This window comes from Salmo trutta, chromosome 19 (genome assembly GCF_901001165.1).
Source record: "Salmo trutta chromosome 19, fSalTru1.1, whole genome shotgun sequence".
Taxonomy (NCBI): Eukaryota; Metazoa; Chordata; class Actinopteri; order Salmoniformes; family Salmonidae; genus Salmo; species Salmo trutta.
This window is the reverse complement of record NC_042975.1, coordinates 28460462-28480665: the sequence shown is the minus strand read 5'-3', so window position 1 is coordinate 28480665 and position 20204 is coordinate 28460462. Positions and strand designations below refer to the sequence as shown.

Below are 20204 nucleotides of genomic sequence, written 5' to 3'. Positions count from 1 at the left end.
TATGTCCCACTGTTTAATGTATACTCCTCAGTCCCTGTTGAGCCTTGTTATCGATGCAGTGTACCCTCTTCTCCTCCACACCCCTGCCACTAATGCACCCATCCCACTCCTCTCTGACCTACTGCAAGAGGAGGCTGATGCAAAATGCATTTCATTATAATCTGCAGTCTGCTGTACCACTGAGGATCCCTGGAGCACTCTTCAACTGTACATCACGTCCAAGAACCTCCTTCTCCCCAACACTCAAGTACACTTTTGTTCCAGGAGCAATAGCCACTTTCACTATAAAAGGTCCACCGGGTCTTTGGATACAAATGTATGCAATTCAGCTGCTAAATGGCACTGCACCCAAGGCAGATAGATAGTTCCAATTTTCCTGCATTCGGCCACCTGGAGTTTTCTCTTCCGGAGTACTGTGGCTGGAATCCTATTTATAGATGCTACAATGGCGCTTCCATTAATCGGAGACAAATAGCTGGTGTGTGTTGTTGTTCAGTAGCAACCACCTCAGGGTAGTGTGAGGGAGACTCTGTTTAGCTCCCAGAGTAATGTCCCGCTCATTAGAATTGTATACTTCATGTACTATTTGGTCTACATTACATATTACATTTTACACCGTATCTTAACACTTTGTCAATCAGCTTTTACGTTTTTTTCTGATACACTTCTATGCAATCCCTATTGATATGCATCTATGCAATCCCAATAGCTAAAGGCAATTTAAATATTGCTCGATCCTATGTTTAGATAAAGGTATTCTATCCTATAAGGAATGCCTTTGAACATTCTAGTGTAAATACAGCAGGACCTCCAGATATCAGCTCAGCAGCTGTGCTATACCAGTTAGATCCTGCAGATGTGGAAGACCCGCAGGCCATGTACTGTAATATGTGTGTGCAGCCGTAATGCGTACGGATACTGTACCAGTCAAAAGTTTGGACACACCTACTCATTCAAGGGGTTTCTTTATTTGACTATTTTCTAGAATAATAGTGAAGACATTCAAACAAAGAAATAACACATATGGAACCATGTAGTAACCAAAACCAAAAAGTGTAAAACAAATGTTAGATTCTTCAAAGTAGCCACCCTTTGCCTTGGTGACAGCTTTGATCACTCTTGGCATTCTCTCAACCAGCTTCATCTGGAATGCTTTTCCAACTGTATTGAAGGAGTTCCCACATATGCTGAGCATTTGTTGGCTGCTTTTCCTTCACTCTGCGGTCCAACTCATCCCAAACCATCTCAATTGGGTTGAGGTCGGATGATTGTGGAGGCCAGGTCATCTGATGCAGCACTCCATCACTCTCCTTCTTGGTCAAATAGCCCTTACAGAGCCTGGAGGTGTGTTTTGGGTCATTGTCCTGTTGAAAAACAAATGATAGTCCCACTAAGCTCAAACCAGATGGGAGGGCTTATCGCTGCAGAATGCTGTGGTAGCCATGCTGGTTTAAGTGCGCCTTGAATTCTAAATAAATCACAGACAGTGTCACCAGAAAAGCACCATCACACCTCCTCCTCCATGCTTCACAGTGGGAACCACACATATGGAGATCATCCGTTCACCTACTCAGCGTCTCACAACGACACGGCGGTTGGAACCAAAAATCTAAAATTTGGTCTAAAATTTGCTTGTGTTTCTTTGCCCAAGCAAGTCTCTTCTTACTATTGATGTCCTTTAGTAGTGGTTTCTGTCCTCTGAACTGTTGATGTTGAGATGTGTCTGTTACTCTGTGAAGTATTTATTTGGGATGCAAATTCTGAGGCTGGTAACTCGAATGAAATTATCCTCTGCAGCAGAGTTAACTCTGGGTCTTCCTTTCCTGTGACGATCCTCATGAGAGCCAGTTTCATCATAGTTCTTGATGGTTTTTGTGACTGCTCATTTGCAACATTTTCCGCATTGACTGACCTTCATGTCTTGAAGTATTGATAGACTGTTATTTCTCTTTGCTTATTTGAGCTGTTCTTGCCATAATATGGACTTGGTATTTTACCAAATAGGGCTATCTTCTGTATACCACCCCTACCTTGTCACAACACAACTGATTGGCTCAAACGTATTAAGAAGAAAATAAATTCCACAAATTAACTTTGAACAAGGCACACCTGTTAATTGAAATGCATTCCAATTGACTGGTTGAGAGAATGCCATGAATGTGGAAAGCTGTCATCAAGGCAAAGGGTGGCTACTTTGAAGAATTTCAAATATAAAATATATTTAATTGGTTATGTCACACCCTGATCTGTTTCACCTGTCTTTGTGATTGCTCCCCCCCCCCCATCCAGGTGTTGCCCATCTTCTCCATTATCCCCTGTGTATTTATACCGGTGTTCTCTGTTTGTCTGTTGCCAGTTTGTCTTGTTTGTCAAGTCAACCAGCGTTTTTGTATCAGCTCCTGCTTTTTCCCAGTCTCTCTTTTCTCGTCCTCCTGGTTTTGACCCTTGCCTGTCCTGACCCTGGGCCCGCCCGCCTGACCACTCTGCCTGCCCCTGACCCTGAGCCTGCCTGCCGTCCTGTACCTTTGCCCCTGTTGCTGTTATAAACATTGTTACTTCGACACGGTCTACATCTGGGTCTTATCTTATCCTGATAGTTTAACACTTTTTTGGTTACTACATTCCATATCTGTTATTTGATAGTTTTGATGTCTTCACTATTATTCTACAATGTAGAAAATAATACAAATAAAGAAGAACCCTTGAATTAGTAGGTGTTTCCAAACTTTTGACTGGTACTGTATGTCTGGATAAACAAAATCACCTCTCACTGGGAGGCCTGGTCCACACCGACAGTGCTATATAGCCTATTTAGAAACAAGCCTCTGTCTTTGTCGTCCTTTGCCCATATACTCTTCTTCATCACCTCCCTCCATCCCACCACCAGTTGCTATAGTAGCTATTAAGTGAATGTTTATGAGGCCTCCAAACACTAGTGATATATCCTGCTGCATGCTTCATAAGGCGCTGATTGATCAGCAGGAGACTAGCGGACCAGGGGGGTTGGAGGAGACGTAATGGAAACACATTGACAAAATCATTTCAGGGGGGACAATAAAACAAAATGGCTTTATCGATATTTCACTCAATCTGTTTATGGATGTTTATGGCCAGTGCATTACAGGATGTCACCGGGAGTCGGCCCAGTCCGGTTCCCAATGGAGCGTTTAGTAAGAGAGCAAGTGTGTGAGTGTCTGTCTGTGCAAACATTTGTGAGCATGTGTTATGTAACATCTGATTGTACTACAGTTGTTAAGAAAGGAGGGAAAATAACAGTCACTGTTCGATCATAGGCAGTACTGTCTCCTATGTTGAACCCCATTCTGTTACCAGCTATCCAAATATACAGTATTTTCTATATGGGGAATATTAAACATTCAGTATTACAGCGCCCATATTAGGACTGCATCACAATATCTTGCTCTCTAAATAAGGGTGTGAAAGTGAAGACACACAGTGAGGTATGCCTTAAAACTGCAATATGTAACTTTTGGGGTGAACCAACCAAATTCACATAGAAATGTGAGTTATAGATCTGTCATTCTCATTGAAAGCAAGTTTAAGAAGCAGTAGATCTGTTTTATATGTGTCACGAATCCCACCGAAGGTGGCTCCCCTGCCTGCTCGAGCGTCGCTCGGCGGTCGTCGTCGCCAGCCTACTAGCCACCGCTGATCCCTTTTTCCTTTTCTGTTTGTAATGTCTTATTGGTTGCACCTGTTCCCTATTGTGTGTCTTGATTTGTGTTTATTTAAGCCTGCTTAGCCCGCCCAGGTTTGTGCGGGATTATTTTGCTGTCTTTGTATTTTTTGGATGTGCTGGCTATTCGCCTTGTATTCTCTCTCCAGACTGTGTGCCCGTTGTTCTGGGTTGGTCGTTTGTTCACAAGCCCGTTTGTGTTGGCGTTGACGGTTTTGTGCCGGAAAGAACAAAGGACATTATACCTTACCTCTGCTCTCTGCGCCTGACTCCTACCACCACTCCTAGTATCCCGTGGCAATGTGCTTTTTTATGCTTCCCGTACTTAAGTTTCGTTTTTGCGTCTTTTACTTTCAGTTTTGTACACCAGCTGTAAACAGCTGAAAATACTATATTTTTGGTTATGGAAAATATATTTCACAGCGGTACAATGGTACAATAATTCTCTACTTTTTCTGTTTCCTGGTCTTGACCTGACTACAGCTGCAGTCTGTCAACACTGAGTAAATGTATTACTTTCTCTCCAATGGGCTCTAATTAGCATCTATCAACTTGTCTATGGACTGTGGCTAGCGGGGTGGTAGCAGTGTTTGAGAGAAGACTGACTGGGCTCTGCAGTGACAGAATGAGGAACTGATGTCGTGTTCTCTGATATACTGCACTGGTCATTTAGAACAGATTTTCTGGGTTTTTACTCTTCACCTTAATGCTGTGTTATGATAATCGGCAGGTAGCCTAGTGGTTAGAGAGTTGTGGCAGTAACCAAAAGGTTGTGAAATCGAATCCCTGAGCTGACCAGGTAAAAATCTGTCATTCTGCCCCTGAACAAGGCAGTTAACCCACTGTTCCCAGGCCATCATTGTAAATAATAATTTGCTCTTAACTGACTTGCTTAGTTAAATAAAATAAAAAATAAAATAAAAATCCTCATAAAAGCTGCATCATGACTCTTTTCCATACCATCTGAGCAAAAGGTAATGTCTTGACTGTGAGGCCTGGTTATTTACATGAAGAGCTCCTTGTTACAGTGTAGAAATATGTATGATTTTTTTTCTGGTCTGTGAGTCGGTGGGTGACTTGTGACAGGCTTTTTGGGTTTGGGGATTGTGAGATGTCTCTTATCTGTCATAGTCTCAGTAGTCTGTTGGTAGATGCATGTACATATACAACAGCCTACAGTGTATAACTGCCACTAGAGACAGTTGATGCATATGGGTTGCAGGCAGTGGTGGAAAAGTACCCAATTGTCATACTTGAGTAAAAGTAAATATCCCTTAATAGAAAAGTACTCAAGTAAAAGTGAAAGTCACCCAGTAAAATACTACTTGAGTAAAAGTATTTTTTTTTAAATGTACGTAAGTATCAAAAGTACATGTAATTGCTAAAATATACTTAGGTATCAAAAGCTTTGCGTTCTTAGGAAACTATGCAGTATTTTGTTTTATTTATATATTATTTCCTACACTGTTACCACAGGAAATCTTAAGCGTTATTACATACAGCCGGGAAGAACTATTGGCTATAAGAGCAACGTCAACTTACCAACATTACGACCAGTAATACAACTTTCCCAAAGCGGATCCTCTGTTTGGAGCACCACCCAGGACAATGGATCGGATCCCAGTAGGCTACCCAAAACAACGGTGCCGCAGAAGGGGCAGACAGAGTGGTCTTCTGGTCAGGCTCCGTAGACGGGCACATCGCTCACCGCTCCCGAGTAAACTACTCGCCAATGTCCAGTCTCTTGACAACAAGGTAGACGAAATTCGAGCAAGGGTTGCCTTCCAGAGAGACATCAGAGATTGTAACATTCTCTGTTTCACGGAAACATGGCTCACTCGGGATACGTTATCAGAGTCAGTACAGCCACCCGGTTTCTTCACACATTCCGCCGACAGAAACAAACATCTCTCTGGTAGAAGAAGGTCGGGGGTGTATGCCTTATGATTAACGAGTCGTGGTGTGATCATAACAACATACAGGAACTCAATTCCTTTTGTTCACCTGACCTAGAATTCCTTACAATCAAATGCCGACCACATTATCTACCAAGAGAATTCTCTTTTATTATAATCACAGCCGTGTATAGCCCCCCCCCCCCCCCCCCAAGCGGACACCTCGACGGCCCTGAAAGAACTTAATTGGACTCTATGTAAACTGGAAACCACATATTCTGAGGCTGTATTTGTTGTAGCTGGGGATTTTAACAAGGCTAATCTGAAAACAAGGCTCCCTAAATTCTATCAGCATAACGAATGCGCGACCCGGGCTGGCAAAATTCCGCGGCGCAAACAATGCCCTGACTCGCCCTCCTTTCGGCAAATCTGACCATGACTCCATTTTGTTGCTCCCAGAATATAGACAGAAACTAAAACAGGAAACGTCCGTGTTCAGGTCTGTTCAATGCTGGTCCGATCAATCTGATTCCACGCTTCAAGATTGCTTCAATCACGTGGACTGGGATATGTTCCAGATAGCCTCAGACAACAACGTTGATGTATACTCTGATTCGGTGAGCGAGTTTATTAGCAAGTGCGTCGGTGATGTTGTTCCCACGGTGACTATTAAAACCTTCCCCAACCAGAAACCGTGGATTGATGGCAGCATTCACGCAAAACTGAAAGCGCAAACCACTGCTTTTAATCATGGCAAGGCAACCGGAAACATGACCGAATACAAACAGTGTAGCAATTCACTCCGCAAGGAAATCAAACAAGCTATGCGTCAGTATAGAGACAAAGTAGAGTCGCAATTCAACGGCTCAGACACGAGACGCATGTGGCAGGGTCTACAGTCAAACACGGATTACAAAAAGAAAACCAGCCTCGTCGCAGACACCGATGTCTTGCTCCCAGACAGACTAAACAACTTCTTTGCTCGTTTTGAGGACAATACAGTGCCGCTGACACGGCCCATTACCAAAACCTGTGGGCTCTTCTTCACCACAGCCAACATGAGTAAAACATTTAAACGTGTTCACCCTTGCAAGGCTGCCGGCCCAGACAGCATCCCTAGCCGCATCTTCAGAGCATGCGCAAACCAGCTGGCTGGTGTGTTTACGGACATATTCAATCAATCCCTATTCCAGTCTGCTGTTCTCACATGTTTCAAGAGGGCCACCATTGTTCCTGTTCCCAAGAAAGCTAAGGTAACTGAGCGAAACAACTAACGCACCATAGCACTCACTTCCGTCATCATGAAGTGCTTTGAGAGACTATTCAAGGATCATATCACCTCCACCCTACCTGACACCCTAGACCCAGTCCAATTTGCTTACCGCCCCAATAGGTCCACAGAAGACGCATTCGCAATCACACTGGACACTGCCCTAACCCCTCTGGACAAGATGAATAACTGTAAAAATACTGTTCATCGATTAGAGCTCAGCATTTAACACCATAGTACCCTCCAAACTCGTCATTAATCTCGAGACCCTAGGAAACAACATCTCCACCCCGCTGATCCTCAACACTGGGGTCCTACAAGGGAGCGTTCTCAGCCCTCTCCTGTACTCCTTGTTCACCCATGACTGCGTGGCCATGCACGACTCCAACTTAATCATCAAGTTTGCAGACGACACTGCAGTGGTAGGCTTGATTACCAACAACGACAAGACGGCCTACAGGGAGGAGTTGAGGGCCCTCAGAGTGTGGTGTCAGGAAAATAACCTCACACTCAACATCAACAAAACAAAGGAGATAATCGTGGGCTTCAGGAAACAGCAGCGGGAGCACCCCCCTATCCACATCGACGGGACAGTAATGGAGAAGGTGGAAAGTTTTAAATTCCTCGGCGTACACATCACGGACAAACTGGAATGGTCCACCCATACAGACAGCGTGGCGAAAAGGCGCAACAGCGCCTCTTCAACCTCAGGAGGCTGAAGAAATTTGGCTTGTCACCAAAAACACTCACAAACGTTTACAGATGCACAATTGAGAGCATCCTCTCAGACTGTATCACCGCCTGGTACGGCAACTGCTCCGCCCACAACCGTAAGGCTCTCCAGAGGGTAGTGAGGTCTGCACAACGCATCACCAGGGGCAAACTACCTGCCCTCCAGGACACCTACACCACCCGATGTCACAGGAAGGCCAAAAAGATCATCAAAGAAACAACCACCCGAGCCACTTCCTGTTCACCCTGCTATCATCCAGAGGGTGAGGTCAGTACAGGTGCATCAAAGCTGGGACCGAGAGACTGAAAAACAGCTTCTATCTCAAGGCCATCAGACTGTTAAACAGCCATCACTAACATTGAGTGGCTGCTGCCAACATACTGACTCAAATCTCTAGCCATTTTAATAATAAAAAAGTAGAGGTAATAAATGTATCAGTAGTCACTTCAAACAATGCCACTTTATATAATGTTTACATTCCCTACATTACACATCTCATATGTATATACTGTACTCTATACCATCTACTGCATCTTGCCTATGCCGTTCGGCCATCGCTCATCCATATATTTATATGTACATATTCTTATTCATTCCTTTACACTTGTGTGTATAAGGTAGTTGTTGTGAAATTGTTAGATTACTTGTTAGATATTACTGCATGGTCGGAACTAGAAGCACAAGCACTTCGCTACACTCGCATTAACATCTGTTAACCATGTGTATGTGACCATTAAAATTTGATTTGATTTTAAAGTATAAATAATTTCAAATTCCTTATATTAAGAAAACCAGACGGCATCATTTTCTTGTTTTTTTTTATTTACGTATAGCCAGGGGCATGCTCCAACACTCAGACATCATTCACAAACAAAGCATGTGTTTAGTGAGTCTGCCAGATCAGGGGCAGTAGGGAAGACCAGGGATGTTTTCTTGATAATTGTGTGAATTTGGCAATTTTTCTGTCCTGCTAAGCATTCAAAATATAACGAGTACTTTTGGGTGTAAGGGAAATGTGTGGAGTAAAACGTACATAATTCTGTTTTGGAATGTAGTGAAGTAAAAGTAAAAGTTGTCTTAAATATAAATATTAAAGTAGAGTACAGATATACCTAAAAACTACTTAAGTAGTACTTACAAGTATTTTTACATAAGTAAATTACACCACTGGCTGCAGGTAGCCTAGTGGTTAGAGCATTGGGCCAGTAACTAAAAGGTCACTGGTTCAAATACCTGAGCTGATAAGGTGAAAATCTGTTGATGTGTCCTTGAGTAAAGCACTTAACCCTAATTTGCTCCAGGGGTGTTGTACTGCTATGGCTGACCCAGAAAACAACACATTTCACTGCACCTATCTAGTTTACATGACAACAAAAACATCACATGAATGGTCTGATGGAGTACTGGCTCCTGTTTAGTGTCTCTTAATGGACCCTCATCCCTATGGGAGTTCAAACGAAGTGCATCTGACAATATTCAATAACAATTTATACTATCTTCCATGTGGCCTGCGTTATCTCCATATTGTCTCCATTAATAATACTTTTCATATTCATCTGTTTCATGCAACTCTCATTGCATTAGCCTGTCTGCTGTTTCAATGTTTGCTTCCTTACAAAAACATTTTTATCAAATAATGTTTCTATTATTACCTTTTTGACAAATACATTTGTCACAGAGTGGTGAATAATAACCCTGACCTAAACCCCCTAAAAAGGGGAAGCCAGACAAACAGAAAATGCAAAAACAAAAAAACATAGCTTGAAGAAACCTTCTGAGTCATTTTACAACACAGAAGTCCAGTGACACAGTCTTATAGCCATTCCCTTCATCCCTGCTGAAGAGGTATGACTCCTAGCAGCAGAGCTGTCAGAGTAAAACAACGGAGTAAACTTTCCCCGCTGAGCACAGCTCTTCAAACCCAATGCAGAACAAACCCCCTGCTAAGCCTACTGCACATATGCCCAAGAGGCCTTTGGGATACATACAGGAAGACCAAAGCTGCTGTGCTGTTGCCATTACATTTACATCAGGGGAACAGAAGCGCTTCCACCTGGAATAGACCATCAAGTTATCTACAGTGCATTCGGAAAATAATTCAGACCCCTTGACTTTTTCTAAAATTGATCACATTTTTTTCCCACATCAATCTACACACAATGCCCCATAATGACAAAGCAATTTTTTTACTGAAATATACAATTTACATAAGTATTCAGACCCTTTACCTTGTTGATGAAACTTTGACAGCGATTACAACCTCGAGTCTTCTTGGGTATGTGTTAAAGGAATTTTATATCTTTGATGATAATAATCAATAATCAATTCGCCTTGACTAATGCCCAAGGTTTGTAAGACAATGGGTTAAAATAATTAGGCAAGGACTCAGCTTTCTGCAAAAGGTATCTGTAGCTTTTATTCAGAGAACGTTCTGAGGTCAGGATAACAAAACAGTCATTATATAGTTCTTGCTTTCTTACGCACATGCATTTACACACAAACTGTTGGTGACCTGCATCCCCCACAACTTCTCACACTGTTTATCTCTATCCCGAGCTCGCCTGTTCCTTTCCCTCAAGGTTAGAAATGCTTTGAAGCTTTTACTCCCAGGACCATCTGTCTCCTGGTGTCCCTCCTAATTGCATATACACATTTCTTTCCCTATCCCATGGTTCCTGGACTTTCCAGAAATAATCAAACTTATAGATCCCTACATTGATCATTACATTGATTATTCATTAACCATTCTGTATGACTAATAATTCATCATGGTCTATTGATTCATTTACCTTTAATAGATAATTCTCTTATCAGTATGACACTACAAGCGTGGCACACCTGTATTTGGGAAGTTTTCCCCATTCTTCTCTGCACATCCTCTCAAGCTCTGTCAGGTTGGATGGGGAGCATCCCTGCACAGCTATTGAGATGCTCTATTAGGTTCAAGTCCGGGCTCTGGCTGGGCCACTGAAGGACATTGAGAGACTTGTCCCGAAGCCACTCCTGCGTTGTCTTTGCTTTGTGCACAGGGTCATTGTCCTGCTGGAAGGTGAAACTTTGCCCCAGTCTGAGGTCCTGAGCACTCTGGAGCAGGTTTTCATGAAGGATCTCTCTGAAGTTTGTTCCGTTCATCTTTCCCTCGATCCTGACTAGCCTCCCATTCCCTGCCGCTGAAAAACATCCCCACAGCATGATGCCGCCACCACCATGCTTCACCGTAGGGATGGTGCCAGGTTTCCTCCAGACGTGACGCTTGGCATTCAGACCAAAAAGTTCAATCTTGGTTTCTTCAGACCAGAGGATCTTGTTTCTCATGGTCTGTGTACATTAGTTGCCTTTTGGAAAACTCGAAGCGGTCTGTTATGTGCCCTTTACTGAAGAGTGGCTTCCATCTGGATACTCTACCATAAAGGCCTGATTGGTGGAGTGCTGCAGAGATGGTTGTCCTTCTGGAAGGTTCTCCCATCTCAACAGAGGAACTCTGAGTGACCGTCGGGTTTTTGGTCACCTCCCTGACCAAGGCCCTTCTCCCCAGATTGCTCAGTTTGGCCAGGCGGCCAGCTCTAGGAAGAGTCTTTGTGGTTCCAAACTTCTTTCATTTAAGAATGATGGAGGCCTCTGTGTTCTTGTGGACCTTCAATGCTGCAGAAATGTTTTGGTACCCTTCCCTAGACCCTTCCCTTCCCCAATTCCTTTGACCTCATGGCTTGGTTTTTGCTCTGACATGCACTCTCAACTGTGGGACCTTATATGGACAGCTCTGTGCCTTTCCAAATCATGTCCAATCAATTTAATTTACCACAGTTGGACTCCAATCAAGTTGTAGAAACATTTCAAGGATGAGCAATGAAAACAAGATACACCTGAGCTCAATTTTGAGTCTCATAGCAAAGGGTCTGAATACTTCTGTAAATACGGTATTCAAAAAAATAGTTCTTATACATTTTCAAACATTTCTAAAAACCTGTTTTCACTTTGTCATTATGGGGTATTGTGTGTCTGTTGATGAGGAAAACATGTAACTTAATCAATTTTAGAATAAAGCTGTAACATAACAAAATGCGGAAAAATTCAAGGGGTCTGAATACTTTCCGAATGTCCCACATAGCTGAGGGAGTACTTGTCTTTGCATATTTTCCTTTGCTGCTTTCCGAGCGAAAAGCTGAGAGCTGTAATTCAAGAAAATCCTTAAAGGAATAACGTCCCTGTAAATATTCAGGTACCCAACCATCACCCTGTCGCTGTTATTGAAAATGCTCCCCTTATTTGTTTTTGAATAGGATAACTTTTTTACCGCTAAACTTTTAGAGGAGTTTGGAGTCCCTGCCGTGCCACAAAGTGCTTTGAAACACATTTAGTTGAGGCCATCGATCCACTAGCAGCACCCCAACGTAAAGGTTATTCAATAGCATAGGGTGGGACTACAGTAGCTCAGAGCCTAAATTAACTCTGTGGCATAGGTGAGACCTTGTGGGACGTGGCGGCCATGGCGGCCCATATAGATCTGTAGCTTTAGAGATTATGTCCATTGATTTGGCATCACAGTGTGGTATTGAGCGACGGGCCGACGGCTGGCAGAGAGGGGAGGTCTCCTGGCTAATGTTGTACTTCTGTGATTACAGGTGCCGAGGGAGCCGTATTCACCAACTCTGTGGAGACGCCACACGTCAGGGCCGAGCCCTTCAAAGAGCTACGGTAAGATAAGTTTCTCTTTGAATCCACCCTGATCCACACACATAAGTATACATGCACACAAACACACACACACAGCTATAAAAGTATATATTAACTTTCCCCTTTTCTATGCATTCATAATTAAAGAAAATAAAATAAAAAATAAAAAGATATATGGGGAATTGCTGTAGCATGTCTCTGGGTTGCTATTATAAAAGGAAGGAAAAATCACACATTGTGTGCAGAGGACTTACTGTATAGTTTAGTTTGGGTTGATGCAATTGGGTTGATTGAAGATTACATGGCATTTCCCTTATTCAAGTATTGCAACCACACTGCTCGCACTCGCCAACGAGCGTCTGCGTTGCCAAGCTCTAAAATATAAGTCAGTTCTATTTGTGACGCTGAACGCGGTGAAAGTCCTGCCTCTCCCACCTCCTCATTGGTTTATAGAAGCAGATACCCACGTGCCATCTCCTCATTGGTTATTCCCACGTGGGTGATTGAAAGATGAACTGAGTTCGGTCGGTCGTCATGGTAACTATGAAAGTTAGATGCCAATTGCCATATAAAGTCCAAAGAAAAAAAAGCATGGAAGGACTAGACTAGACTAGACTAGAAACAATTCGGTTGACCGTTTTATGTGTGGATTAATTGTCGGAGTAGAGAACCTTGTGCATTTCAGGTAAAATAACAACTCAACGTTTATATCCCAGGACAAATTAGCTAGCAACAGCAAGCTAGCTAAATAGGACAAATTAGTTAGCAACTGCAAGCTAGCTAGCTACATTGCCATAAATGTTTAATGCTTTTCAACCTGTCCACAAGTTAATATAATTGGTTCAGAGTTTGTTTTGATATTTCAACCTGCATGTCGTGATCGCGTTTGGAGTGGGGGGACAAAATCAATTTGCGCACGATGGCGCACGCACGTGGCCGGTTTGGGTACAGTGTAAGCCTTTCTGTGTGGCTGAGTGATGAGGGAGGGTGTGATTGGATAATTTCCTTTTAAATGATTCACTAACCCTATGCATACTGCCACTGACAACCATTACTATATATTCCAGCCAGATAAGTGGTGTTTTGAAGATTTCTGTAGATGTTCTGCTGACAGGGCCTATACCTCAGGTGTGTGTTCTGTCATCAGACTAAGGTTATTTGCTTGTGCTAAGGCACAGCATCAAAATCTTCCTTTTGGTTCAGTTTTCCTTCTTAATGGGGTAGAGAATGATATGTGAGTCCCCACCTATATGCTAGCATACAGTATTAACATACCTTTTTTGTAGTCAACTAAAATCACAAAATCGTTTTTAATAGTTTAGAAACAGCACATAGGCTCCACTCACAGGTAGATAGATACATTTTACCCTTGTAGCAAATAATACAGTGTAACATTACTTTGGGGGACTCCCGAGTGGTGCAGCGGTCTAAGGCACTGCATCTCAGTGCTAGAGGCATCACTGCAGACCCTTGTTTGATTCCAGGCTGTATCACAACCGGCTGTGTTTGGGATTCCCATAGGGCGGCGCACAATTGGCCCAACTTCGTCCGGATTAGGGTTTGGCCGGGGTAGGCCATCATTGTACATTTACATTTACATTTTAGTCATTTAGCAGACGCTCTTATCCAGAGTAACTTACAGTAGTGAGTGCATACATTTTTGGTTTTTTCCATACTTGTTGTATGTAAATATGAATATTGTAAATATGAATTTGTTCTTAGCTGACTTGCCTAGTTAAATAAAGGATAATTAAATACAAAAATTAGCTTTGGAACAGGCCTACAGGATTGGACTTTCTTCCAATGCCCTGTAGCTTGGAAAGACTCGACTCTGTGAAGCAATTTACACTCCTCGAGCAATTAGCGCTTCAACCCGTCCAGTTGAGTGTTGATGAAGAACCATTTGGTTGCGTTGTTTTGTGGTCTCCGACATGTACAGATCAATGGCTGTATCTTTGGCAGTGGATGAGTCCCCTCTCCACCCAGATCAATGCCCGGATGCTCATCAAAATGTAATTAAAGGAGCTTCTCATTAACTAAAACAAACATATGAAGTACAATGCTAATATCAGAGGCGAGAGACGTAGAGAAGGGAGAGAGGGAGAGGGGAAAAGAGAAGTAGAGTGTGGGTGATGGCTGACAAGTGGTGGATTAGACATGGCAGGGAAGACAGATTTGTAGGGAGAGGGATAATGAGCAGTTAGTGCCACTTGGAGCGTTAGCCTCCACCGACACACTACCTCTTGGTGACTATACTACCACACCACCACCCAAAACATATATGGACAGACACACACAAACATACTCTTCACCTTCCACTTTACCACCTACAACATGGGTGTCAAACATATAGCACAATGTTTGGGGGTCCAATCCGGCCCGTGGGCGTTTTTGAGATTATCATTTGGGTGGGGGTGAAACGAATTAAACATACTTTAAAATGACTAAACCCAAATTTAAACTGTGTAGAAATGATAATGGACCTACATTTATACAGTTTTGTCCAGCTCACAATCACAGAAATGAAAACTAGACAGTCGGGGAGTATCAAAAATTCCCAAAACAATAGATAGAGGACTCGTTGCAGACCGAATGGGGCCCCCGGGGCAAAATGTATTTGACACCCCTGCCCTAAAATGATGTTTGTGAAGCCACAGACACAGTACCTCTCTCCTTCCCCCTGGCCCTAACAGAGTGTGAGGAGAGAAGGGTACAGTGGGCCCACCCTTGTTGACAGTTGACACTGGTTATCATCCCTGCCTCCACATACACCAAACATTCTGACACCCATCAATCAAAATGAACACTCTGTATGAACACGCAGTTCATAGCATCACCATGCTACTGTAGCAGCCCATGCATCATCCTTTACTTTCAGAACAGAGGAGGCCCATTCAGTGGAACTTAGAACTGTACAGCTTCTTCGTGTAAGTGAACCGTGACTCATCAATCATTTACAGAGCTTTAGACATGATAATTTAACCTTTTACTGCAGTGGGCTAAATCAGGGTCAGACAGTGACTCTTGGTAGTCTTAATAAAATCTACTTTGAAACAAACATATACAACTAACAAACATGGTTATAGGCTTACAAAAAAGAAGACACCTGTACCATGTCAGAATAAAAAAAAATTGGAGTTTGCATCGAAATATTACACTTTATATACATCACAGAAGACATATAACATATAACAAAATTGTTTGACATAGAAACAGGATTTTTGGCAGGATTTTTAGGAAAAGGACAGATCACTTTGAGTGATGCTCCGGAGCTCAGCATACCATTCCCAGTGTAATTGTTGGTTGGAGGCTAGGGCTTTTTCTTCTATTTATGCACACTTTTGTAACAAGTGGCCAATTGAAAATGAGATATGGCCCAAATTGGAAAGAGGGGTGAGCACAGTGGAGCATGAGTAAAATCTAATCTTAACATAATGTGTTGGAATCCTTGGCAGGCATCAATTCAGGATCCCATCATGTTCTATTTTGAGAGTCATATTCTCCTACTTAGAACAATAGCCGGCATCATATCTCTTCGGTTGATGATCATGTGTCATCCACATTACATGTCTTTCTATTGAATACATTTCTCACTTGTGGCAGCAGAAAGGAGGAGAGGAATATTTGACAGATGTCCTGACAAGTTCTCTACACAGATAAAGACAAAACAATATGATGCCTAGCTTGAGAGCAAAAAAACATCACAATAACTCCTTGAACATGGAATGTGTTCTCAAGAACAAATGTGACATAAACCCATAAAAGGCTTCCTTTGAAAATGGAGCCACTATTTTATCTGGCTTTATTTTTCGACCGTGTCGTGACTTGACTTTAACATTAACATTGACTGTTATTTATCGAATTAACTAAATATGTCTAATAATTACCTGACTAAATGAATCATGTAACAATTAACTCATTAGGATCTGGGGCACATGGAGAGCAGTTCTTTAACTTCTATGGGCTAGGTGGGACGCTGCGGGACACAGCCAGTGAAATATCAGGGCGGAATATTCAAAAACAACAAAATGTCATAATTCAACTTTCCCAACATACATACAACTATTTTACACCATTTTAAAGATAAACTTCTCGTTAATCTAACCACATTGTCCGATTTCAAAAAGGCTTTACAGCGAAAGCAAAACATTAGATTATGTTAGGAAAGTACATAGACAAAAATAATCACACAGCCATTTTCCAAGCAAGGACATGTGTCAATAAAACCCAAAACACAGCTAAATGAAGCACTAACCTTTGACGATCTTCATCAGATGACACTCCTAGGACATTATGTTACACAATACATGTATGTTTTGTTCGATAAAGTTCATATTTATATCCAAAAACAGCATTTTACATTGGCGCGTGGTGTTCAGAAAATGTATTCCCACCAAAACGTCCGGTGATCGTGCACATCAATTTACAAAAATACTCATCATAAACGTTGACAAAATATATAACAATTATTTTAAGAATTATAGATAGACAACCCCTGGATGCAACCGCTGTGTCAGATTTTAAAATGGCTTTACGGAGAAAGCACATTTTTCAATATTCTGAGTACATAGCTCAGCCATCACGGCGAGCTATTCAGACACCCGCCAAGTTCGGGGAAACCTAAACTCAGAATTAGTATTAGAAATATTCTCTTACCTTTGCTGATCTTCGTCAGAATGCACTCCCAGGACTGCTACTTCCACAAGAAATGTTGTTTTTGTTCAAAATAATCCATATTTATGTACAAATACCTCGGTTTTGTTCGTGCGTTCAGATCACTTATCCAAGGCATAACGCGCAAGCGCGGAACGAGAGACGAAAAGTCAAAATGTTCCATTACCGTACTTAGAAGCATGTCAAATGCTGTTTAAAATCAATCTTTATGGTATTTTTAATGTAAAATTGCGATAATATTCCAACTGGACAATAGCATATTCATTCAAGAAGAAAAAGAAGGAGGGGCGCGCTCGCGGGACCGAGAATATCCAATCCCTTTGTTGCCAGGCAGTCCACTCAGTAACTGAGCTCCTATTATCTGCCCAGTGACAGGAAAATGCTCAAACCAAGAACTACAATTCTCAGACTTTCCACTTCCTGCTTGGACTTTTCTCAGGTTTTTGACTGCCATATGAGTTCTGTTATACTCACAGACACCATTCAAACAGTTTTAGAAACTTCAGAGTGTTCTCTATCCAAATCTACTAATAATATGCATATTCTAGTTTCTGGGCCAGAGTAGTAACCTGTTTAAATTGGGTACATTTTTCATCCGGCCGTGAAAATACTGCCCCCTAGCCCAGACAGGTTAAAGAGTTGCCATGTCCAGAATCAAACTCTAAAAGATCTTTACCTATCACACCTGTAAACAGTCAACTTATTAATCAAAACCTCATATCATATCACCATTCTGAACAGTCGTAACCTCCTTGCATCTAACCAGAGCCTTACTTATGATTCAGTACCACACGAATTGGTTTAATTATTTATTTACTAGCTAATTAAATGGGAACACAGGATAAACATACACACTCTGCACCAGTTATTGACTGGAGACGTAATATGCTGAAAACAGGTCCCTAGCGGAACGACAACAACATGGATGCTTGTTAAAGAAGAGATGGAGAGGGAGAGAGAGGGACAGAGACACTTGACATTGGCACTTTCAGAAACTACTCTCACCTACAATTACCATATACTTTGCACACGAACCGCAGCCCTCTTTGAGCAAGAAATCCTGAATGCATTTACTTGAAATGCCTGGGTTCGTGTGCTTTTGATGATACTTGACTTAGGACTGCTAATCAGCCGTACCAGAGATTGGAAGTGATATTATCATCTCCACCTCATGTTGAGATTCAAAGTTCAAACCATTTTAAACGTGTAGCAGCCGCTTCATGCATTTTCTGGTTCCTTCTGCTTTTTTCTTAATCCATTATTTATAGCTTTTGCTCGAAAGCGGCAGTTCCGTCAGGCTGGCACACTCCCTGACCTCACTCCAGGGCAGTGACTACTCACTGTGCCAAGTTATGGAAAACAATTATCTCTTACAACTTCTCAAATCACCCCCTTCTCTTAACAAAAACACTTTCATCATGTTCCATATTACATGCACAACCCATAGTATGGAAACTTTATCCGTGTAGTGGGTATACTTTCCAAGTCACAGTATTTCCTTTATAACATTTGTAATGACATCACAAAATAACAAACATAATGACATTAGTGTTCTATAGATCGCCTCTGACCATTCCCTACGTTCTACGTTAGAAATATTGTTCCAATGTTCGCTTTTGAGCATGTTAGAGTTTCAGCGGGAAAAGTCTGTTGCGACAAAGCACATTCCTTTGGTGAATTTTGAGAGCACAGGCCTGGATCTTCTCCGTTAATTTACAACAGCACGTGAGTTGTTAATCCCCACTAGTTCTTTCCTTCCCCCTCTATAGGTGAGAGGGGGTCTGATTGAAGTTATTCATTACAAACCTGATCTGACCTATTTGGATTCTCGTGGACAGTCATGACAACCGTCAAAACTGTTTTACCTTTGAGCAGAGTTTTGGAGGTGATTTGTAATCATTAAAACAAATTCTGTGTCTGTCGTTCGGCTGAGGAAGTAGGCCCTGGTGGAAATGCAATAGGTTTAGCACTCCCATCCACACTGCAATAAGACCCGGACATGTCAAACAGAACCCCATTTCAAAGTGTATATTTGTCGAAGTAATTGGGCAAACATAGTGTGCCGTCGCCGATGTTCAGGTCACAAAATTATTTCAGAAAGCCACAATCAAACTAATCACTGGAGATAATAAACTCTACTGTTATCCAACCAATTAGCTCTATGATCACTTGTCTGGTTAAAGTAGGATCCATTTCATTTCTCACAGTTGACCACTGTATACAGATAATACTGTATGTATCAGATCATAATTAGCCATGATTAGGAGACATTGTGAAGGACACAAAAGGGAAAACACACCGCAAAAATATGGCGTACATTTACATTGTAATCCCATGCAATTTCTTTCAAGTGGAAAACCATATCATTTACACAATGGCATATTTGAACTCTGGTGATATGAACGAGGACGCATGAAAAGTAATTAACCTTTGATCTTTGATCTCAGCTGGAAATGTTGATGGTGGTGCATGCCACCAGAGGAAGGGAGGGAACAGAGAGAGAGAGAGAGAGAGAGAGAGAGAGGGAAGGGAGAGAGGCACTCTCTCTTTTGTTTTAAAGCATCCATCCCCCTGGTGGCATCTCATATTCTCAATGGATGCAAATGACCTCTTATCTTCCTGTTTTATGGGTGATGCTCAGCGGGGGGAGGGGGACTCTCTGTGATACTGAGTCGACACCAAGGATGCTGTTGCTGTAACATTATGTCTTATAATCTGTTTATTTCCCCTCCAGCAGCATCTGAGACGCACAGCCCAACCCTGAATACAGATAGATAGCCAGGCTGAGGCTCACAATCACATGCTTTTCAAAGAGGAAGAGCACGTTGGGCTAAGATTAATGGGAATGATTGTTTGGATTTTCAAACCAATAAATACTTTTTAAATTCCTTTATTGTGAATCTAATCAATGATTGTATAGTTGTTGTTTGACTCTTTTCTGATCACAACATGACAACAACACATGACATGATGACAATGTTTTGTCCTTCATCTTTACAGTAGAGATAGTAAGCTGTTTCTCATCCTCCTACACTGATGTCGAACTCCAAATAAAGTTTTGTCCTGTTGTGTTGATCACCTCTGAGAGGACATGGTGTACCATCACAGCGTTATTCTGCTCATTTATGTTTTAGCAGACACACTTAGCGCTATGTTTACTCTCTAAGAGTGGACATTATGTCCAAAGCATTATGTCCACATGCACGCTCCCTGGTTGGTCAATATTTCCAATTACATACTGAGGTAGTGACCATCTCCTTG

General features: G+C 42.0%; 1 protein-coding gene across 3 annotated transcripts in view; it reads left to right on the top strand.

Annotated features, from left to right (window-relative positions):
• The window catches only part of LOC115154296 (delta-sarcoglycan), a 268808-nt gene that overhangs the window by 238865 nt on the left and 9739 nt on the right, over positions 1–20204 (top strand). For all 3 annotated transcript variants that reach the window (XM_029700373.1, XM_029700372.1, XM_029700374.1), the window contains exon 6: positions 12218–12290. In XM_029700373.1, coding sequence (XP_029556233.1) covers positions 12218–12290 — 73 coding nt within the window. The remainder of the gene's footprint in view (positions 1–12217; positions 12291–20204) is intronic.